The 24,227-nt window shown below is 42.7% G+C and overlaps 1 protein-coding gene across 2 annotated transcripts in view; it reads left to right on the forward strand.

The window, feature by feature from the left end:
* The first annotated feature begins 227 nt into the window (after window positions 1-227).
* LOC145352481 (serine/threonine-protein phosphatase 2A 56 kDa regulatory subunit epsilon isoform) overlaps window positions 228-24,227 on the forward strand; it is a 73,579-nt gene continuing 49,579 nt past the window's right edge. The window contains exon 1 of one of the 2 annotated variants that reach the window (XM_080202393.1): window positions 228-440. Coding sequence is in view for 1 of the 2 variants with exons in the window: in XM_080202392.1 (XP_080058518.1) it covers window positions 1,829-1,982 (154 nt within the window). In the remaining variant the exon portion in view is untranslated. Of the gene's footprint in view, window positions 441-1,757; window positions 1,983-24,227 lie in introns of those variants that run through there. The other variant, XM_080202392.1, reaches the window with a different exon arrangement.

A 24,227-nucleotide genomic window follows, 5' to 3' on the forward strand; every position in this document is an offset into this window, starting at 1 on the left:
GTGACCTCTTGACCTCAGAAGGAGAGACCCCCAACACTGCCGAACCTGCCGGCCGTCAGCCCGAGTGACGTCACCCTGACGGCTGAGGAGCGGGGTGGGAGCTGACTGTCGTCACGGGCCATCCTCAACCAATGGGGAAGCGCTGCCGCCCGTTGACGTCTCCGGGTTTGGCCCAATGGGAGGGCGGAGGAAGTGAGGGGGTGGGGCAGGACTGTTAGCCCCGCCTCTCCCGCGGCTCGGATCCGGACGCACACACAGCCCCATATTGGAAATGGACGCGGGCCGGCGGCGGAACTGCTGCTGCTGACACAAAAGGAAAAAAGAGGAACACAATAGAGAAAGAGAGAGAGAGAGAGGGGGGAAAAGAAGAGATTAACGCAAACAGCCGCACGCAGACACGGGCTGCGTGAGAGAGGAGCGACCGGCGGAGGAATGTGACAGTTAGTTTTTAAAACTATAAATCCTTTTATTTATTATCTGCTTCGAGAGGTGGATCGGCCCCCCACCTCCTCCACCCCCCCCGCCCCCTACCCAGAGAGGAAAGCTACAGCGCCCGGCCCAGCGGGATTTAATGGGCGCCTGAAGCCATTGAAAGGAGAGAGGGGCCCCGCCCCTCCCCCCAGCCCGGATTCTGACCCCCCCCCCTCCCCCACACCCCCAAAAAAACCCCCCCTTCCCCACCTCCGGACACTGAGTGATCACCAGACCGGGGAGGAGGTCAGCTCGCCCGACTTGGGGGTGTGCTGAGGGTAGGGTGGGGTGGGGGGGGGGTCTCTCTGTAAACTTCCCTCCTGCCGCCGGTACTGCTCTTCCCTTCCCTCACCCCACCCCCTCACCCCACCACCCGCCTCCCCCTGCCCGTCCCACACCCCACCACCCCCCCTCCCTCCCGCAACCCCCACCCCTGCCCCCTTGCCCTCCCGCAACCCCCACCCCTGCCCCCTTGCCCTCCCGCAACCCCCACCCCTCCCCCCTTGCCCTCCCGCAACCCCTTCCCCTCCCCCCTTGCCCTCCCGCAACCCCTTCCCCTCCCCCCTTGCCCTCCCGCAACCCCCTCCCCTCCCCCCTTGCCCTCCCGCAACCCCCTCCCCTCCCCCCTTGCCCTCCCGCAACCCCCTCCCCTCCCCCCTTGCCCTCCCGCAACCCCCTCCCCTCCCCCCTTGCCCTCCTGCAACCCCCTCCCCTCCCCCCTTGCCCTCCCGCAACCCCCTCCCCTCCCCCCTTGCCCTCCCGCAACCCCCTCCCCTCCCCCCTTGCCCTCCCGCAACCCCCTCCCCTCCCCCCTTGCCCTCCCGCAACCCCCTCCCCTCCCCCCTTGCCCTCCCGCAACCCCCTCCCCTCCCCCCTTGCCCTCCCGCAACCCCCTCCCCTCCCCCCTTGCCCTCCCGCAACCCCCTCCCCTCCCCCCTTGCCCTCCCGCAACCCCCTCCCCTCCCCCCTTGCCCTCCCGCAACCCCCTCCCCTCCCCCTTGCCCTCCCGCAACCCCCTCCCCTCCCCCCTTGCCCTCCCGCAACCCCCTCCCCTCCCCCCTTGCCCTCCCGCAACCCCCTCCCCTCCCCCCTTGCCCTCCCGCAACCCCCTCCCCTCCCCCCTTGCCCTCCCGCAACCCCCTCCCCTCCCCCCTTGCCCTCCCGCAACCCCCTCCCCTCCCCCCTTGCCCTCCCGCAACCCCCTCCCCTCCCCCCTTGCCCTCCCGCAACCCCCTCCCCTCCCCCCTTGCCCTCCCGCAACCCCCTCCCCTCCCCCCTTGCCCCCCCGCCCCCTTGCTCTTCCTCCTTGAGGTGAGGTGACCCGGCTTGGTGGAGAAGTTTAGGGGGTTGAGGGGATATGTCCTCACCCAGTGCCACCACACAAGTGGAGAAAATTGACGGATTCTCTCGGAAATCCGTTCGCAAGGCCAAGCAGAAGCGCTCGCAGAGCTCCTCACAGTACAAGATCCACGGCAAATCTGTCGACCTGAATCCCCTGCCACTTCTGAAAGGTAAGGGCTAGGCCTGCACCACCTCAGTTTTTCGCCCCTTGTTTCCCTTGTGTGTTAACTTCCCTTCTTAAGGCCATCAGACCAGCAGATTGATAACTTTTGAGCAGTGGCATTAATCAGGGAACTAACTTTTGTGCTGGGAAAGGTTTCTCAAATACAGTGTGAAGAGGATGCCTACTGAGTTCTCTAAGGACATAATTATCCACCTTGGACATTTAAACAGTCAGAAGACTGGGAGTCTCGAGTTCGTGCCTCTCTATCTCTCCCCACCTCACTCCAACTTTAAAATATTGAAGTAAACCTCACTGGATTGTTTGTTGCAAGTTTACTGTCCAGCCTCCTGTGGTGAGGTTTTAGTGCTGGATAGTGTGCCAGTGTCAGGATTGGTACTCCCCCCTCTTGTCCAGGTGACCCAACGCCATTGTGTGGTTGCCAAGCTCACAATGACTTCACAGTCCATTCCCTGTTGCTGAAGTAACAAAGGTCTCTAAGGGCAGTGACTTTTGTAATTGTTTTCTTGTGGGATGCCAGATTTAAGTAAATGGTTTAGATTTAGTTTAAATCTGATTTGAGTTTTGTACATTTTAGTTAAATCACACTGGTCAGGTGAGTTATTCTGTTTGTATATTGCATACACAAGTGAACATGCGTATTCTAATACCTTCAAAATGTTGCATTTTACCAGAAGTGATTTGCTTTCTAAGTCATTTTCAGCTAGCTATAATTTATCCTTGACAGCTTTCAGTATTGATGGACGCTGGGGATCTGCAGTAAAATTGAATTCTTACGGTTTCCTACTATTGGTCCTTGTCCGAGTGAGATCTGCAGTGCTCGGATTCAGGATTGTTTCAGGAAGCAAAATGAGAATAAGAAAAGTAAACTATAAATTGCATTGTATTAGACTGTATGCTGCAGTGCATATGTAAGAGAGGCTAGTGAGTGGCACAATGCAAAAATCATAAACATTTTGCAAATATGATTAAAATAAATTGCTCATGCCAGTTGGGCAAGTGCTGTTCTACAGTTGGCTCTATTTTACTTGCAGTGATGGAATTGGTGTTTGGCGGCATGGTCTACTGCAAATTGTTATTTGGCATTACACTTTCACTGTTTTTAATCACTTTGGATACTAGTGGAGACATGTATGTTGGTGATGAGTAGTTTGGCTGCACATCTTCTCGTGGAAATTAGTCTGTAACTCTTGTCAAATTGCTGTTTTATGATTTTTTTAAAAATACATTTCCCCTGTTGGCAGTTTGGATATATAGACAAAGATTCTTGGTTCATATCCTGATTTCTTATAAGAACATAAGAAATAGGAGCAGGAGTAGGCCATCCAGCCCTTCGAGCCTGCCCCGCCATTCAATAAGATCATGGCTGATCTGTCATGTCTCAGTTCCACATTCCCACCCTCTCCCCATAACCCTTAATCCCCTCGCTTATCAAAACCCATCAACCCGCGTCTTAAAAATATTTAGCGAGGCAGCCTCCACTACCTCATCGGGCAGAGAATTCCAGAGATTCACCACCCTTTGAGTGAAGAAGTTCCTCCTCAACTCTGTTCTAAACCGCTCCCCCTTTATCTTGAGGCTGTACCCCCTAGTCCTGCTGTCCTTTCTGAGCGGGAAGAGTCTCTCCACCTCTATCCTATCCATCCCATTCATCATCTTATACGTCTCAATGAGATCTCCCCTCATTCTTCTGAACTCTAATGAGTACAAGCCTAGTTTATTCAGCCTCTCCTCATAGCTCAACCCCCTCCCCTCGGATGCATTCCATCCGGTCCTGGGGACTTGTCTACAATCAGTCCCTCGAGTCTGTCGAGCACCGCCTCTCTAGTAACAATAATGTCATTGAGACCCTCCAGTCCTACCACTTTTCCATCGCTAACACCCAGCAAATTATTCACGTCTTCCTCTGTGAAGACCGAAACAAAAAAGTTATTCAAGACCTCAGCCATTTCCCCATCCCCTACCACTAAGTCCCCCCTCTCATCCTCTAAGGGTCCAACGTTCACCCTAGCCAGCCTCTTCCTTTTTATATATTTATAAAAACTCTTGCTATCCTTTTTTATATTAAGCGCTAGCCCAGCTTCATAATTTCTCCTACCCTTCTTTATCAACTTCTTTGTCAATCTTTGTTGACATTTAAACCTCTCCCAATCCTCTTCTCGCCCACTACTCTTAGCTACTCTAAATGCCTCCGCTTTTAATTTAACACTTTCCTTCACCACCTTCGTTATCCACGGCTTATTACCCCTCCTCCTACGGTCCTTTTTAACCATCGGAATAAATTTCCGCTGAGCACCAAGAAAGATCTCCTTAAAGATCCTCCACTGCTCCTCAGCAGACCTACCTTCCAACGCGCTCCCCCAGTCAACATTCGCCAATTCTTCTCTCATCCTACCGTACTTCCCTCTGTTCAAACAAAGGATGCGTGTCTGGGAACCCACTTTCTCCTCCTCCATCTGCACCAGAAACTCCACCATACAATGATCACTCTCCCCAAGAGGATCCTTCACCGCAAGGTCCCTAATTCTACCCGCCTCGTTACATCTAAAACTCATTTTAAAAAGATGGTTTTCTTCCCTTCACAGAGTTTACTCCCATCTTTGGTTTTGGTGGGTCCTTAAATATTTTGTTTAAGATGCTATTCTTCATTGCTTAAGCATATTTGGCAGTAATCTATTTATCCGTTGATAGGAGGTTGGTAGAAGTAGGAAGCATTATGAATACCAAGCCAAATGCTGCCTTCATTCAACCCTTCTGGTTGCGGCCCCTTGATAATGATCAAATACGAACCTGGTTGTTATTTATTTAACCCCTTCTTCAAGTCCACAATCTGTTAAGACCAGTTGCTACCATTATTAAGAAAACTTAGCACAAGGTGACAATTGAATCTGGAATGTCTTAGTTCCGTACGGCTCCGGAGCAATCAAGTGGCTGGAAAGCAGACTTTCAAACTGTTAACAAAAATGATGCAAAATAAATGAAATAAGGTCACTTATTGCAAATGTATGAATTGGAAAAGGACACTTGATAACATGCAACTTTTTTGAAGCAGCATTGCAGTACTGGCTGAAATGAAAGTGCACAAAGATTGTTAAATATAGCTTTGTGATTTGTCCTTGTGCGTTTTGATTTACTTTATATCGGTCCTTTCATTAAGAGGAATATCTTTCTATCTTGTGTCTGATTTTAGGCTCCATTGGTTCACATGTTATGAGAAGGTACCGTAGTAAAGACTTGTCTAAAGTAGAAAGCATATTTCAATTGAATGCTTCAGTTGACTGCCAAAACATGAGCGCAAATCGGTAATTTATGTCCAGCACCTGAATTCTAAAGTTGTTACTGCTTTGAATTCTTTGTCAAGATATTGATAGTTAGTTGCTATTTAAAGAGACTATCTAAATTCTGAAAAGACAATGTTTTCATTGTATAATGCTGTTCCAATTAGGAATGATATGGAAGGTGTGACAGCACACCCACCCTACATTATACATTTTCAGTAATGCTCTAGATATTGCAAAATCATATCTTGCAGTTTTACCAAAGCAGCAGACCATTGCTTCACTGCATTTTTAAAAACTATCTCACGTTTAATTATTTTGCTTTCTCATATCCTATGTTGCTCTTCTTATCTCTAGTCATAACTTTTGTCAGCAAAGCATATTCTTAAAGAATATTCTTATTGCTGAGAACATTGTAGGTGAAGGGCAATAGTTGCTGTACAGATCAGTACCAAGACTGAAAATCATAAGACACAAAAAAGGAGGTAAAGATTGAGAAAATGAGGTAAAGGTAGATTACAACAAGTTTAATCCTATAGGTTATAAAAGAAGGTTGCTGAGGGAGGTAAGTAGGGATAGGGTGCTGTGAAGACTAGTGCGTTGTAGTGGCCCTGAGATCTGGTTGTATTGTTCTATATGTTCACCAACTGTGAACTAACCAGATGAGCATAAGTCAGAGATGAATTCTGGAATTTAGTTGGTTTACACACCTGAGGCACTGAATGGATAACCATTTCCAGAGAACCAGTATTGAATTTTGCACCTTTCTTGCAAAAAGGACATTTTTTTTTCTAGTACTGCATTAGTTTGGCAGAGAGAAATTATTTAACAGAAAATTCTGTTAATGTCTCTACTTTCCTGGGAATTAATTGATAATAGATTTGCCTTAGTTAACATGCCATTGTAGTTAGGGCATGATTAATCATAATGTTATTCCTGTTTTTTTTACGTGAAGCAACTTTAATTCCTAGTGGCTGTTTCTTCAGCCATGCAATACTTAATGTGCCACACATTCTATGATATCAGTCTGTTGCATCCTCTTTGTGTTATAAGTAGAACATGGGGTTAACATGAGAATTGCTAATTGGTCAGGCCACATCTTAACTCATGCAATTTATTCTGAGCACCAGAGTTCAGGAAAAGTATATTGTCTTTAAAAGGCATGCAGTGCTGAGGAAAGAAGTACAGTGGTTTATGTGATGGAGAAAAGTATTGCTGAAACTGAAAGGAAATTGTGAGACTGCTTTTGTTATATAGTGCAAAGACTAGGGCAATATTAAGAAGAGCTGAACAGTGACTGGGTACTAATGAGATGTTAAGCAGAGAGTGAAGCTATTTGGTGAGGCGAGTGAAGAAGAGGAAGGCCTGAGACCAGATGGAAAGATACAGTGGCAGGGTGCTTGGATAAGATTGGGTGACTGATAGGAGGAGCTGGAGACCAACATTGCGGTGACCCCAAGTAAAATGAGAGAAGCCTTAAGGGAGGCCAGTTCTAATGTGGATAAGCCTAGATGTAATTAAATGGTATCACAGATTTGAGAGGCTGAATGACGTCCTGTACCATGTTTCTTTGGTCTTAAAACCTTTTGCCTTATCAAATTTTTTAGATTTGGCATTATCTGTGATTTCTGCTTGCCATCTCATGAGTTTTAGAGGATAGTGAAGGGTAATTAAACTGATTAAACATTATGCTGCTAACTATTGGGATGTCCCTTTGACACTTCAGGAAGTTTGTTTTCTGATACTGAATGAAATTTGTTTGATCAGTGAGGGTAGTTGAGTTTTCCCATTGTAAAGTATTCTCATGCTGGCCGATGAGAAAACAGTCATGCTTTTTCTTCTCTCCCATCCATGCAGAAATGCTGAAAAATCAGCCAAAGATTAGTTAGCTGACCGAGTGGGTCATTAGCTTGTCTGCTTTCAGCTAATCAAATAGTTTAGATTCAATAATATCCCTCAACTGCAATAGAAATGTTCCAGAATTGAAATTTGTCTTTTAGCTTCAAAACCAGAAGTCATTCATCTTTTACATAGGCATCATTAAGGGTTCAGTCATGCAAGTAAGCAAGTCTTCACAGTGGAGAGCTGTGTGCTGGCAAAGCTACTCTATTACAGGCTGTGCACAATTAAATTCTTCCTTTTCTTGGTTGCAGTGGTAGTGCTTGCACAACACTGATCAAATTAAGTAAACCAGTGATGGAAAATTCTTCCTTGTTTTCCATTCCATTTTTTCAGCCACACACCAAGCCTCTGTGCTTTCCCCACAGTGCTTAGATTTCCAACCTCCCTCCTTACAAATACCTGAACTCTTCACTGCTTGCAGCCTCCCAAAACTATTGTGGGGCAATGAGTATCAGCAACTATTTAACTATAGGAATATCAGTCCTGTTCTCGCATGTGCATGTTTCCTAGCAGGAGTCAGTAGCAATATGCTTTAGGAACTTGATATCAGCTTTGCCTCACTTCACTGAGGCCATTTTTTGTTTTTCACATTTGGATGACACTGGCAAGGTTAATCTGGTCAGCCCCAGTTGTCCAGATTGTGATTTTTCCTTTCTCTCTACAAGTGATTAACATACAAGGACAAGTATTATCCATCAGCCGCATAACGTACACAAGAGTCATGTGCTGGTCAGATTCCAGAGTACTACTTTTCCATCATGGATTCACTCACTTCCCTGAAGAGCATAGGTGAATCAGTTAAGATTTTACAACCATCTGGCAGTTCTTAAGATCATATTTCCTTGTCAGACCAAATTACTAGATTGAATTTCAAAGTCACCACTTGCCATGGAGGGATTTGGTAGCGCGGTACTTTAATCGCTGCATAACCATCGTTGTAGATGCAACTGCAGCAGTTTAATTGTTGAAGTGGCTGCAGTCAACTAATAGCAGACTGAGGCTGAACTGCAGTCCAATCATTTTGCATTGGCATCATACCATGCAGTACCTCCCCTCAATGTCACGTCTGGAGTTTGATACCTGCAGTAGTCCTGGCTTTAGCCTGTGGAAAAATAAATTAAATTTTGACAATAACCATTGGAAAGATGTATTAGATTGCTGATTGTGTGTAGCAGTATGGGGCTGTTGCAGTAAAGAAATTAACTGCAAATCAATAAAAAATTCTCAAAAGTGAGAGAATCAAAAAAGTCAACATCAGCCACCTTGGCTTTGATGTAAGTTTGGTTCACTTTAATACTGGGTTGCTGTTATTGATTTGCAAGTAATTTCATCTTGATTACTTTTCAGATCTAAAACAAAGAAAACGACTTAGTGCATTTTGCCTGTTGAGCATTTGAATAATGTCAGTGCAAAGGCAGGGTGGGGGGGGGTGATGTTGAAGGCCATGTTAGTTTAGGGTTAATGCAGTTGGTAATTGATTTTGGATAATGAAAAGTGCAATGGTAGCTGAATATATTAACTATATTAATGGTTTCAAATACACTATCTCAATGTGATTCCTGAAATATCTGACAATTGTCAGTCAGGGGTGTTGCTGTGTGGTAGTCTTAAACATTCTTGTTCTACAGAGTTTCATCATATTGCCAGCATTGGAGTTGTAAGCAAGTATTTTGTTTGGCATAACTGTCTTTAACAGAGAAGGAAACGGACTGAAGTGAGCTCCTATTTTTGAATGTGTGAATAACTAAATTGGGAATTTCAACAGCATTGCTCAAGTGTAATCATTTTGTGTTATTGCAAGTAACTAATGGAAAGAGGTAATTGAGAAATGTTATTAATACAGAAGTTATAGGTCTTTTTATCTTTGAACTAAAAAGCATTTGCCTTCAAAAAAAGTTTAAATCTGCTTGTGTTGATTACGTCTTTGCATAGAATAATGTGTGAACTCTCTACATCTGCATGGAGATATCTGCCAAGCAGCTACTCAAAGTTTCATGTATTTGAAGTTTGTTTGAAAAATATGATCAAGTATATCTTGTGAACTTGGGGGGGGGGGGGGGAGCGGAAAAACAGCTTTTGTTTTTTATGTGGCATCACTGAGGCTGTTAGAAATAGAATAAATGCTATCATGAAACAATTAACATTTGTTTGAAAAGTGCTTTGTGTTTCACATATTCTGCAGTGGTTATTTCTGTTCAGCAAAGTTTACAAAGGGTGAGGTGTGGAGGGCAACAAAAGTTTAATTTGTATGTTCTAGTTCCAGTGTGTGTCCACTCTTTTGGATTCTGCTGGCTGACTGTTTCATAGATTATGATAATGCCTTGAATAGTGGGGTAGCTAAGCCTAATACTCAGTGTTCTTATGTGTTTATTTCAATAGTAGTCATAAATGGGATGGGACTGCTGACTAAACTACTGCCCCCCGCCCTCAAATTTGTTTCATGCTATGAATTAATGACACATACAACAGGTCATTTGGCCCACTGGTTTCTGCTGGCGTTTATACTTTGTAAGTCTCTGCCCTCTATTTCTCTTCCCTCTCTGCTAACCCCTCTTTGGAGGAAGGTCGGAATAAATGCTTTGGACAGTCGTGGATGGCAGCCGGGTGAACCAGAAGTTACGCACACGTGTGTATATGTGCACAGTTCCTCAATCGGCCAGGCAGAGACCTAAATTTGGAGACTACATTTACAGGCAATTTTAAGACCATCCTTTGTACACTTCATGCAGTTGTGTTTCCGAACCAGAAATGGACTTTTTGTCAGCAGAATATGTAGTCCTAACCACAGCTGATATCAAAGAATCCCTATGGTTCAGAAGACACCATTCAGCCCATTAAGTCTGCACTGACACTCTGACAAGAGCAACCTCTGCAGGACGTGTCGGATCATCTCACGTGAGACCACCATCCACCAGGTACATGGTGCATACTCTTGCGACTCGGCCAACGTTGTCTACCTGATGTGCTGCAGGAAAGGATGTCCCGAAGCATGGTGCATTGGGGAAACCATGCAGATGCTATGACAACAGATGAATGAACACCGCTCAACAATCACCAGGCAAGAGTGTTCTTTTCCTGTTGACGAGCACTTCAGCGGTCACGGGCATTCGGCCTCTGATCTTCGGGTAAGTGTTCTCCAAGGCAGCCTTCACGACACACAACAATGCAGAGTCGCTAAGAGGAAACTAATAGTGAAGTGCCGCACACATGAGGACGACCTTAACTGGGATCTTGGATTCATGTCACACTATCTGTAACCCCCATGACTTGCCTGGGCTTGCAAAATCTCACTAACTGTCCTGTCTGGAGACAATGCACACCTCTTTAACCTGTGCTTAACGCTCCCTCCACTCATGTTGTCTGTACCTTTAAGACTTGATTACCCATAGAGACTTGCATTCCAACCATTATTTTGTAAATTGAGTTTGTGTTTTTATATGCCCTGTTTGTGAACAGAACTCTCACTTACCTGATGAAGGAGCAGTGCTCCAAAGCGTAGTGGCTTTTGCTACCAAATAAACCTATTGGACTTTAACCTGGTGTTGAGGTTTCTTACTGTGTTTATCCCAGTCCAACACTGGCATCTCCACATCATGAACCCCTCTTTTATGCAGTCTCTTCAAATCTTCATTGTAGTTTATTTTAACCACTCCATGTTGACTGCCATTATCCTGTCACTCCCCAACTAAAGCAATTCCTCATTTTTCTTTGCTCTGTATTTGTCCATCAGTGAGAACAGTTTCTCCACAGCTTCCAAACAAATGCCTTCGTTTAGGTAAAGACCTCTATGGAGTCTGCACTTGGTATTTCCCAAAGAAGAATTCGATCCTCTGTCATAACTGATAATTGTATCCACTTAAGGGTGTAAGCATTCTAGTAAGTCTTTTCTGTACTTTCTGCAGTGCTAAACTGTCCTGTTTCTAATGTTCAGATCTGAACTGCACATTGTGATCTAATCAGATTACTTCCATGCAAATTATCATTAATTCCCCCTCTTTGATTTTTATTCTATTCCTGTAGAAATAAATTTTGCTCATGTTTTGTTCTCTGATGAGTGTATTTGGATATGTAGGAATCAGTGTTCACCTTCAGGTTAGGTTAGGCTGTGCCAGATTTATCAGTCACCTATGCAGCTGAAGTCCATCACAGCTTGTGTAAGCTCTTTGATTACTCCGTAGCGGGAAGTGACTGCATATTCATGAGCTTTGGTGCTACTTATTTAATCCTGATGTATATAACCTGTGGGTGCTATGTCCCTGCAAGATCCTGGCCAAACTTTGACAGGGAGACCTCGTTTGGTGAGACAGTCGGAGACTGCCAGAATGGGGCCCAGTCTGTAGTGGCGGTTTTGCTGGTGAGCGGCCAATGCTTTGGCAGTGCCATAGGCATCGGGGTGATAGCCATTATTGAGAGTGGAGTTGTGGATAATGCTCTTGACTTCCCGGCACAGGCTATTGCTATGCTTTTCACAATTTTGATTAGAAGGCTGGGCATTTCAGGCTCGATGGAGCACATTATATTCAGTCTTCAAGGCCTGGGATCGATTGAAGTCTCTTCATTGGTCTTGCGTAATGATGTCCTCTGTTCATTGAGAAGAGCTGGAGGCAGACAGATGAACGGGGCTTTGCCACCTGCTGGGGCCTAGGTTTCTTTTTACCAGGGCTCCGGGGCAATGACATGGCAGAGGTACTAAGGTGTTGATGAAACTCTTGTAGGAATGTTGCTCAATGATCCTGTCGTGGCTTTGGCCTTTTCAAGTTCCATGGATGGTTATATTATCCTGCAGTTCATCATTAATCCTGAATTTGTGATTATTCTCCTGATTTTGTAATATTGTCCTTTATCCTGGCATTGATGTATGAGCATGAGGCATTTGTCACCTATTATCCTGTTGCACTGAAAATCAGGACTTGTTAGCCCTGGAATGCACCCTCTAGCCTTGCGTTGATCCTGTACTGTGCTTCTTTTAATATTGATGGGAACAATCCTGTAATTGAACTGTTGAGGTGAATTTGATCAATTATCCTGTTTGGAGTCATTCTCCAAGTCTGTTAATCCTTGAATGTATCCCCTGTAATTTCATCTTTTAATTGATCCTGTTGAGTGATTGATCACATTGACGGGGCAATCCTGCAAGTGAACATGGTAGTGAATTTTTGCATATTCTCCTGTTATTCTGATGTCCTGGTGAATCCAAGGGCATCCACCTGTCCTTGGTGGAATGCATTCCACAATGTGCTTTTTGTTTCTGAGTTGTGTAAGTTGTAACTGCAATTTTTATCCATCTTGTAATCCTGGTATGGATGTTTTTGCCTGATATCCTTTATCAGAATTGATTAAAATGAATAATAGAATTGCAGGAGGTGTAGGCAAGTGGTTTCATGTGAAGGTAGTGGGAAGGACCCTACGAGCCCTCATAGTGGGTGAAGAACACCACGCCCCTTCAAATTTTTGGGATTGCAGATTGTGTATTTGTTGTTTTAAGGTTATAGAATCTCTGATTAATTCCTGTTATAGTACAGACAAACTATATATCATGGGAAAGATGTGTATTATATCCATGGTGCCTCCAGGGTGGCTGGCAATGGGGAAAGCATCCTTTGGTATCAATCTAAGTGTGGTGCAAAAATCCTTGGTGGTTTAACCACCATTTTACTTGTGTTAATATCCTGTATTTTATATGGTTGAATAAGCAATGGCATCGGCTATTTTGAAGACTTAAGTTCTGTAACTCTGTCACTTTTAACTTGTTTGAGCACTGCTGAATGAATTGTGGCTGTATCGTGTTTTCTGATTCCCTCTGCTCTTGGATATATTCTTTCATTACTTGTATGATGGGAGGTGCTGGATATAATGAATAATCTGAAGCAACTGTGTTGATAAATGTTTCTTCTTTTTCTGTTTCTTACATGTATTTGTTTGGTACAATACAGCAAGATCATTTTCAATCTGAGAATTTGAGTTATTTGTTGTGAAAAATCTTCAATAAAAATACATTTAAAATTAATGCTGCTGGGATGTTGGTGGGTCTAGTGACTAGACTTGAGTCATATGGAAGAAATTTGGGTAGGAAAAGTGGCTATTCATTTTCAGATGACCTTGCCAATAGGACCAAAGTCAGGATCTTTTGAGTCAAGCAACTGAGGAAAGACAGCATGGTCAAAATTCTGACTTGCAATCGGGAATGAGGACATTAAATGCTATGCTATAATGCTGGTGGTTAAGGTTTGAATTGTCAATACTCTGAACATAATATGTGATCTTAACTGAAACTATCTCCTTCACCATTATTTTAAAAATGTTCCTTCAAGCTTAATTTTTTCCCTTTGGATTTTCACCACCTCTGCATTTTTTAAGATGATCAGTAAGCGCTGTGTAGTGCTGCCATAAGGTAATGTGTGAATGTTTTTCTCCTTTGATAGTCTGGGTGGGATCAGAAAATGACTGGAAATTCCCTTGCATCATGTTGCACCGTGGGCTAGTGTAGTATGATGCCAATGAGAAATTCCTGATTGTAAGTTTTGTGGAAAAATGTATTCAGCATGGAAATTGTGATCATTAATCCATGAGAGGGTTGGTTTGTGAAATTTGTACATATTGAACTGATATTTCCTAATTGAGTGTACACTAAATTCAGACTTCACTTGCAGATTAAATGCCCTTATCTAGAATTAGGACAGGATGTATTCTAGTGTCTGTTGAGGAAGGTGACAAATATGCAACTAAACTGTGTTTTCAGCAGCAAAATACATTAAAGAAAAGTTTAAGTCAAGAATAGTTGCATTTCTTTTGAATTAACAACCTTGTAAGATCTCCATGCTAGTTACACTTGAGGTCTCTTACGTGAAGCAATGGGAATCTCAAAAATATCCTAGGGACAACATTTGAGTGCCACAGAAAATTACCAGGTAGCAGTTTCTGTTTGTACTGTAGTCGGTTTGTATTGTTGACAATTACAGTGATTCTAAGTATAGCTTACTCCCACTACAAGTAGAATTGCCTAATGCAATTAAAAACAATTAATTATTGCCTTTGCTACAGGAAACTGTTTCTGGCTGAAAAGAAATAAACATTTGCAAATGTACTGTTTTCTATTTACAGTAATAGGATGATTTTGAAGTCAGTGATTTTGGATTGTAGTGTTTATTGTCTTAAATAGATACTGTTATTCCAAATTCTTAATGTAGGCTTTGATTGAATGAGTGCAAATTTGACTGTAGTGCACTGATTAGAAATTTAAATTAATGCAAGCAAACTCTGAGCAGGTAATTTGGGCTGTTTGCTACATGAATGTTTATAGTTCTCAATAAGGAACACACAACCCTGGCAAGGATTTTGGTTTCCTTGCATTCCAGCTGAGATGTAACTAACACATTTCAGGCTTGTGTGGCACATTGCTGCACAGGATTGTACCTTGATCAATCAGGAGAATGTTAAAATGTGTTCAGTATGCAGTTCTTCTAACGTGTGTGTAGATGGGCTAAGATTTTATTCAAAATTTTCAACTCTGGATGGCTTGTGAAATGGACATTTATATGTCTAATATGAAGTGATGTTGGCAACACTATGACCTGTTTATTTTCTTTACCAAAGCTGTTCTTTCTTTCACTGCCTACTCAATGATATAGAGAAATATTCTGGTGATTGTATTTGCAGAATTGAATTTCTTGTAAAAGGATTGCAAAATCTACCACCACTGACAAGGATGGAATTAGGAAATATCTGACTAACAACAATTTAATACGTATGTGTTTCACAAGTCAATCCTAACATGGGTTAGAGGTCACTTTCTGTACTGAATACTTTTTTACACAAAGATTCCAATTGGGAATTTACTTCATTTGCATATTACTACAGTGGCCCACAGTGCAACATGATGCATGGGAATGGAATTTTACAGGATGTGCTATGGATGTATCACAAAACACATTCCTCTGGGTATGTGTTGATCACTTTAATTTGAGCATGAAAGCTGCTTATCCTGCTTGTGAATTTCAAGCCAGTAACAAATTGTCACAACTTTGTTTACTCTTTCTATAGCATTTTCAATATTATCATTGTCAGAAGCCAAGCAGGTTTAGAGTTCAAAGTCCCCATTGACATGTATAATGCATGTTTAGATTTTGATTAAATTTTGTTTTGTTAAACTTGTTCAAAACAAATAAATTTACTTTGCATTAGGAATTGCCAATTAATAGACATCAGGAATGTTCGTGACCAGGGAAAAAAAGACGCGTTGCAGTCCCAAAGTAAATCTTTCATTAATCTTAGTGTTTCTATTACTCGAAAGATGATCCAGCTTCCTATGTAACAAATAATTGGTATGAAATATAAACATTGTTCAAACTCCTAAAGCATATTTAACAGTACACATTTCATTCTATTTCAATTTGAAATTCATATTTTGCTGTTGGTTTATTGCATCTTTGTGTATGTGAGCTGAGTTAAATTTGTCTCAAGATGTTTGGGTAATTTTCAGCAGAACTACTAGATTATAATGCTTTCTTTATGCGGAGGAGGAGCAAATATTGAGAATCAATCCAACCTGAATCAGGAGTAGGATTTGATGAAATAGGACTAATGCAAGGCAAATAAAGCTCAGTGTGGAGCTATGTAAAATAATTGGTGAGAAACCAAATCAAGGTGTTACTCCAATTTGAGATATTAAGGGGTTAACATCGCGTGCAACTAAGAACTTCTGAGTTGATTTCAAAATGACAAGCATAAGACATCTGTGATGAATTTACCCTTTAACAGTTCTCTTTCTTTCAACATAACAATATTACGACCTTGGATATGGTTAACCTGACTAGGACAAAGGGTGTCTTGTGATTAGCTATATTGTATCAGACCGCATGTGATCATAAGGGTTGTAAAAGCTACATAAAGGGGGACTATCCCATTGTTTGGTGCACCTTTGCTACCTGACTCCCAGCTCTGCATGGAAATTACGTAGCAAAGGTTTGCCAGCTTGCATATGTAAGAAAAATAAAGAACTTTTAAATCGGACAGTGGTTGGTATTTGCCTTTGTATCAAGGACGGAAGAGTCTTGCGAAAATGAACATAATTTGAGAGATACTGGTAGGAAAAGGATTTGGGATTGTGGCCAAGTTCCAGTGCAAAAATCAAAGCAAGATATTGAATTTCATGAACAGAAGCACAGAATATAAACAAAAAGAGAAAATGCTACTTAAGGCACTGATTTGACTCCAGCTTGAGTAATCCCTGCAAGACTTATCATCAAATGATGAGGGTTTGTGGCTTAGAAGTAGTGCAATCACCCGAGTCAGCAGTTTGTGATCAAGCCCCATACAAACATCTGAGTGCATAATTTGGGCTGAGATTTCAAAGGAGTGCTGTATTGTTGGGAATGTTTTTGGATGTGATATAAATCCTGTCTGGTCTCTGATAATATTCTGGTGGCACTATTACAAGTAGAGTCTGTGTTTTGGGCAATATTTATCACTCTACCGATTTACTTTTTAAAACTAATATTCTGGTCACTTAGTTTATTGCCGCGTTTCCATCAATTACAAAAACTATGCTTTTAACTTGTTTCCTTGGCTGGGAAATGTTTTGGGATACTTGAGGCTTAGAAAGATATGTATAAAGAAAAATAAATTCTCAGTTTTGAGGTTCAGGAAATGTGGCTGTCGGAACAAACACAATTTTATATGTCCGGAATCTAGTTGCATTTTGCTGGTTTTGCAAAAGGATATCACCTGAAAGTAGTAACCCAACAAATTTCAAAATTAAGCTTTTTGATAATGTTAAACTAATCACATTAATGAAGGGATCACAAAGCAGGATACATAATTTTCAAATTTGGTCTAAATGGGGGGAACTTCAGATAGAATTTCATTCTCAAGAGGTAATAGATTCATGGTCTGAAGAAGGTCTTGCAAGGAAATTGTTTTAATGGATTCAAGAAACTGATGCAAAATTTTAAAAATTGCATGTTCTGGAGAAAGAAAGGTATACTAAGAAGATGGAAAGTTAAGTTTAAATGAATCATGGTTCTTAATTGAGTTTCCGCTATATTCTGAGATTAGTTTATTATATAAGCTTGTTTCACTTTGTAACATTTACTTCTCATCGGGCTGGATAAGAGAATTCTGGACTGTAAATGATACCTCATTTATTCATGCGACAGATTTTCCCAGTGATCATTCTTTACATACTGGATACAGATTGCTGTGTGAATATGGCTGCCTCAGCCCTGAATAGTATTATGGGGCACCCAGTAGTATATTTAAGAATACCAAGTAGGGGTAAATGCAGTTGCATAATCACTGCTAAGAAAAAATAAACTGATGCTTTTATTGAAGTTGAAGGACTGATCTTATAACGTCAATTGTCTAACATCAAGTGATATTTTGTATTCATTGGTTAAATAACTAGCTGCAGGTTTGGAATAAGTCAGGCGTTTTTAGTGTTGGTTGTAGTTTGAGCAGAATTTACTGTGTTACAGCAACCTGTAAAGTGATCTGGGATAGAATGTCAAATGAGCTTGAGGATAGAGTTCTGTTAATTAAATGAGTATTGATATCCACTCGTCTGAATTGCTTGATGTAATGGATGGCATTTGAGAGCCAAATTACAATTGGTGACTTAAATTTGTAATAACTGAAGCTGATTATGACATTTTCTCCATTTTTGCAACAGCATCATTTTAATTTATTCGTATGTTTTCTACTAGTGTGTTTTTAGGTGGGGGGATTAGAAGAAAGATGGTCACTTCAGTAAGATTTCAAATCTGAATTTTTGACTTTGTAAAGATGGTATCATGAAAATAAAGTGAGGGAGGGGTTGTTACTTTAGATGCAGTTGTGGAATAGAGAAGCAGAGAATTTGGCAGTGAGTGAGTTACTTTTAAGCCATCAGGACCAGTTTTGATAGCCCAAAAAGAATGAACAAAGTAGAAATATTGAAAACTGATATCTTTTCCTCCATAACTTTGTGCAAAATTCTAATTTACCATATTAGAGCAGTCTGGAAGACAAGTTGCAACTAGCTGCTGAAACCAAAGAAATAGTGATGTGATGCTTGAACCAAGTAAATTTTATGCTTAGTAATTTAATTGCTCCCCAAGTTAATCCTGTAAAGTGTGCTTTCCCTGTGGTTTAAGTTAGTGTCTTGGTTAATGTAAACTCACGTCAATTTTAATCCAGTTTTCTCGGTGTAACTAGAATGCTAAAAATAAACTGGCATCTGTTGCATATGCTGGCTTTGTTGTTTTTTAAAAAACTCCTTTAATAGTAACCCAAGCTACTTTATTGAATGGATTTAGATGCTTTATTCATCAAATTACTAAATTGATTATTTCAGTAGTTAATTGGCACAGCTCTGTTTTTGTGGTCCATAAAGACATTGCTAATCACATTGGTTTTCACAGAAATACCTGGTAAATTATTTCCCGTTTGGCAACAAACATTCAAAACTCATTGCGCGCTTATATGTCAGCACTATTTGATTAAAATTTTATCTAAACTTTTGAAATGAAAATTCTTGTTAGCTTGTCCATTTGAATTTTTACAGTCCCAGTCCTTTAGTACATGTTATGATTTCTGTCTACACAACAAATCAAGAATGATACAAAATGGTCCGATAATCCGAAAGGTTGTTGGTGAAGAGTATTAGCCATGCTAAGTTCTCCTTCAGTGTACCTGAACAGGCATCAGAATGTGGTGACTAAGGGATTTTCATAACTTCGTTGTGGTGTTAATGTAAGCCTACTTGTGACAATAAATAAACTTTATCTTGTTTTGAAAATTTCTGCATTACTGTGAAGTGCAAGTATATTAACATAGGTAATTTAAAAAACAACACATTTCATGCTCGTTTTGAGCAAGAAGTCGGCGAGAACATGCCTTTCACCTGGAAATTTCAGCCGAATGGTATCTGAGGTTACCATCGCGGATGTCAGATCAGCCTTCTTGAAAGTCAACCCGCAGAAAATGACGGGCCAGGGTGGGGTACCGGGGTGAGCACTCAGATTCTGCATGGACCAGCTGGCAGAGATATTCGCAGGCATCTTTGATCTCTCTTAAAGCAGATAGGGACCTCAGATTGGTGTAAAGAAGATGACCATTACCCCTGTACCAGAGGCCAGGCAGTGTACTTAATGACTATCGTCCAGTGGTTCCGACATCCATTATTATGAAGGCCTTGCAGATTAGTTATGAAACTCCCAGCCCCCCCCAGATTGCCTGAATCCATTGCAGTCTGCCTATTGCCGTAACAAGTCCATAGCAGACGTCATCTTCCTGGCCTTACGCTCAACCCTCAAACACCTCCATAACAATGACACCTATGTCAGACTCCTATTTATTGACTGCAGATCAGCCATCAACCTTATTCTCCAAACTCTGGCCTGGGGCTTGGCTCCTCCCTCTGCAACTGGATCCTCAACTTTCTAACCCACCGCAATCAATAAAGATAGGCAACAACATCTCCATGATACGAAAGCAAAATATTGCGGTTGCTGGAATTGGAAACAAAAATAGAAAATGCTGGAAAATCTCAGCAGGTCTGACAGCATCTAAGGAGAGAATAGAACCACCGTTTCGTGTCTAGATGAACCTTCATCGGAACACTACCTCCATGATCACTCTGAACACTGGTGCTCCATAAGGCTGTGTTCTCAGCCCCTTAATATACTCCTTTTACACCTATGACTGTGAGCCAATTTCCCCTCCAATTTGATTTTCAAAATTGCTGATGACACCACTATATCTCAAACAATGATGAGCCGACGCAGTAGCTAAGGAAGCCCACCAACACCTCTACCTTCTCAGGTGATTAAGGAAGTTTGGCATGTCTGCTATGACTTTCACCAACTGTTACTTACTTTCTGGTTGTATCACAACTTGGTATGGTTCCTGCTTTGTCCAAGTCCACAACAAACTACAAAAGGTCGTGAACGAAGTCCTGTCTGTCACTCAAACCAATCTCCGATCCATTGACCCTGTCGACACTTCCTGGTGCCTTAGAAAAGCAGCCAGTATAATCAAGGACCCCACGCACCCCGGACGTACATACTTGCATCTCATTTCGTTGGGAAATAAGATACAAAAGTCTGAGGTCACCTACTGATCGACTCAAGAACAGCTTCTTTGCTGCTGCTGTTAAACTTTTGAATGGACCTGTCTTGTATTAAGTTGATCTTTCTCTATGTCCTAGCTATGTCTGTAACACTACATTCTGCACCCTCTCCTTTCCTCCTTTTATGAACGGTATGCTTTGTATAGCATACAATAAGCAATACTTTTCACTATTTACTAATACATGCGGCAATAATAAATCGAATCAAAATAATGTTGCTTTGTCTTGTTTTCCTGAGCAATTATTTTCACATATCCAGCAGTATGCTGCTTATTTAAAATATTTATTGTTAGTGGTAAAAGCTGAAGGTATTTAATGGTGGTGTTCTTAATTTCTTCTTGTAATTTTAAAATCATAAAATCCCCACAGTGTGGAAAGTTGCCATATGGCCCATTAAGTCTGCGCTGACCTTCTAAAAGAGCATCCCATCTAGGACCTCTTCTCTGCCCCATTACCAAAGCCCTGCACATTTTCCATGGCCAATTCAGCTAACCTACACGTCTTTGGATGCTAAGAGGCAATTTACCATGGCCAATTCCCCGATTCTGCTTATCTTTTGGACAGTGGGAGGGAACCGGAGCACCCGGAGGAAACCCATCGAGACAAGGGAGAACGTGCAAAATCCACACAGCTACCCAAGGCTGGAATTGAATGTCAGTTCCTGGCATTGTGAAGCAGTAGTGCTAACCACTGCCACCATGGCCCTGTATTGCCTCACTGCACAAAATGCTTTCTTGCTTCGATTCTTCACCTGCCGCAACTTTTCTTGCATTTCAACATTGGAAGGACTGAAGCCATTGACTTAAGGCGTTTCACCCTATCCCTCTATCTAGCAAGTGAGGCTATATCAGACCGGAATTCAGCGTCATAATTGCCAGTTGAACGATCAGCCAAAAGCACCTATTTCTACCTTTGAAACATCACTTGAATCTCCTCCCTTGCCCCTTCTGCCACATCAGGCCTCTCTTCTGAAACCCTCACTTTATTGCCTTCAGATGTGACTATTCCAGGTCATTCCTGACCAGTCCCATATTCTACCTTCGAGAAACTTGAGGTCATCCAAAATCCTGCTGACTGGACCTAACTGGCATCAATTTCTGTTGACCTATCACCCTTTGTTTACTGAACTACTCTAGCTCCCAGTTATGTAATGCCTCAATTTTAAAATCCTCATCCTTGATTTTACATCCCCTGATGGCATCTCTCTAATCAACAACATGGATAAGAAAGTGGATTTGAGACAACAATCAGATCAGCCGTGAACATATCGAATGGTGGAACAGACCCAGAGGACTGAATGGCCTACTCCTACTTCATCTCCTCCTATGTTTCAAGTTATCTATCTATTTTGCGCGTTCTCATTTTAATCACTCCAATGATGGCACCCCTTAGTTTGCTGAGGCTTCAAGCTCCAGAATTCCCTCCTCTCCCGTTTCTGTGCCTTAACTTAACTTCCCTACAGTAAGAAGTCTCACAACACCAGGTTAAAATCCAACAGGTTTATTTGGCCTCTTTTAGGTCAAACCAAATAAACTCAAGTTAATTCAGGAGGAAGTAAACAGGACAGCTCCCCAAAAGGCGGGAAACAGCCCAAACAAAATCAAAGTACAAAGGAAACTTGAAAACATCAAATTAAAATATGATTATTAGGATCAATAATGCACCCCAGCCCCTGCGGTGCCCAATGGGTGCAGAAGGCGTCAGTTGTGCCCGTGGACACCACATGCTCCCTCTCCAGGGACACCTGGCCATGAACATAGCCACATTAGAGGAGCAGACAGGATGGACGGCCCCCTTGATTGCCTGCTGCCTTGATCTGTAAATGGTGCATTTTGCCAGGCCGAGGAGCAGGTTCACAAGGTTGCCATCCCACCCTGCCCCTTTCCACACCAGGTGTCCGTAGATCAGGAGTGTGGGACTGAAGTGCACACAAAACATTAATAAAAGGTTCCTCACGAAAACAGGGAGTGCAACCTAAGACACGAAACATAGACATGGTCCACGGACTACACAAGGCCACAGAAGGGACAAGCTTCGGAGCCCTTGAACCAATGAATCCTATGGTTGTGCGGAACTGCTGCATGCATCATCCTCCATCCCAGGTCCCCTATGTAACGGGACCTCTGCCACCTAATGGCAACAAGGCCTGCCAAGGTATATCCATGTGACAGGCGAGGGAGGTGTGCAGCAGCAGCTTGTACACGTGCGGTGGAAAAAGATACAGAGGACATTTCTGCGAGGCGGCGCATGCTGTAGGGCACCTGACCTGAGGAGGAGGGCTGAAGCTTTGGGCCAATGCGGAATTCTGTCTGAGCAGTGGAACGCTTGGGCGGGATCCAACCTCGTGCCTGGCTGCCTCAAGACCACTGAGCACAACTGTCCTAAAGTCTTGGATTGCTTTGGCTGTGCGCTGGACGGACACCCCCGTGCGCTCAGCCAGTGTGTGGGGGCTTATCTGGCACATCCCTGATCCTGGTCTCCTCAGCATCCACAGCTGAAGGATGTGGAATCTCACAGCGTCAGCAGTCTCCTACCGCTGTTCACATGGCCCAGACTGCCAGTAAACTGCTCCGTACTGGGGGGCCAGCCAACTGAAATAATATGGCTGGAGGAGCAGATTCCTGAGCTGCTACTCCTGACGAAGGAGTGCTGAGTTGTGAGACGACCGTGTTCCAGACGGTGAGGAGGTCCTGGTAAAAGACAGGCAACTCCTGCAAGGAGGTCAAAACGCACCCCAGATTGATATGTAGGAGCTGCATGTCATAATTCAGGCCGTGCCTCTGGTGGAAGAAATATGTCGCCAAGGCACACCATTGTGGAGAAGGCTCAATATAAAGGTATCTGTGCAGGGTCTGGAGGTGGAAGGTTGCTATCTAAGTGTGAAGGCACACCAGACCTTGCCCGCCCTTCTCAAGCAGGAGGTGCAGAACCGCAGCAGGAACCCAGTGCAGTCAGTTGTCCCAGAAGAACTGCACGAGGGTTCTCTGGATATTGGCGACAAAGCCAGGGGAGGGGTCAAAGGGACCAGCCTCAACTGGGATCTTGGGTTCATGTTACACTATGTGTAACCCCATGACTTGCCTGGAATTGCAAAATCTCACTAACTGTCCTGGCTTGAGATAATTCACACCTCTTTAACCTGTACTTAACCCCCTCTCCACTCGCGTTATTTGTACCTGTAAAGACTTGATTACCTGTGAAGATTTGCATTCTGATCATTATCTTGTAGTTGAGTTTGTGTCTATATGTGCCCTATTTGTGAACCAAACCCTTCACTCACCCAATGAAGGGCAGTGCTCTGAAAGCTCATGCTACCAAATGAACCAGTTAGACTTTAACCTGCTGTTGCGAGACTTCTTACTGTGCCTACCCAGTCCAACGTGGCTTCTCCACATCATAACTTCTCTATTTTAAAGCATTCTTTAATACCTACCTCTAATCAAAGTTTTGGTCATCTTGCTTAATATCACAAAATGTGGCTTAGTGCTTTTTTACCATCACTTCTGTGAAATATTTTGGACTATATTATTGTATTAAACGTGTCCCACGTGCAAATTGTTGTTGTTGCTCATATACCCCGTCTTACTTCAGGTGCCTGCTTCAATCTTCATCTGTTCTTGGGCTTCTCCTGTCATATGTTGTTCCTTGTCTGTCATGGGATGTGGGTATTACTGACTCGGCCAGAATTTGTTGCTCATCCCTAATTGCCTTTACAGTGGTAAACTGCCGCCTTGATTGGCTGCATTCCATGCGCTGTAGGTACACTCAGAGTGCTGTTAGGAATGTTGATCCAGTGACTTGACTGGTTTGTAGGCTTCTTGGACACCATTCACATTAAAGTTTAATCTTTCAGCCTTTTGTTGCTCAACAACAGAAATAGTTCCCTTAATGCCAATCTATTATGCAGTTTAATTCAATATATAACTGACGGGGAGAAATTGGCACCTTC

The sequence above is a fragment of the Carcharhinus amblyrhynchos genome, chromosome 14, assembly GCF_965287045.1.
Source record: "Carcharhinus amblyrhynchos chromosome 14, sCarAmb.v2.hapA, whole genome shotgun sequence".
Classification (NCBI taxonomy): domain Eukaryota; kingdom Metazoa; phylum Chordata; class Chondrichthyes; order Carcharhiniformes; family Carcharhinidae; genus Carcharhinus; species Carcharhinus amblyrhynchos.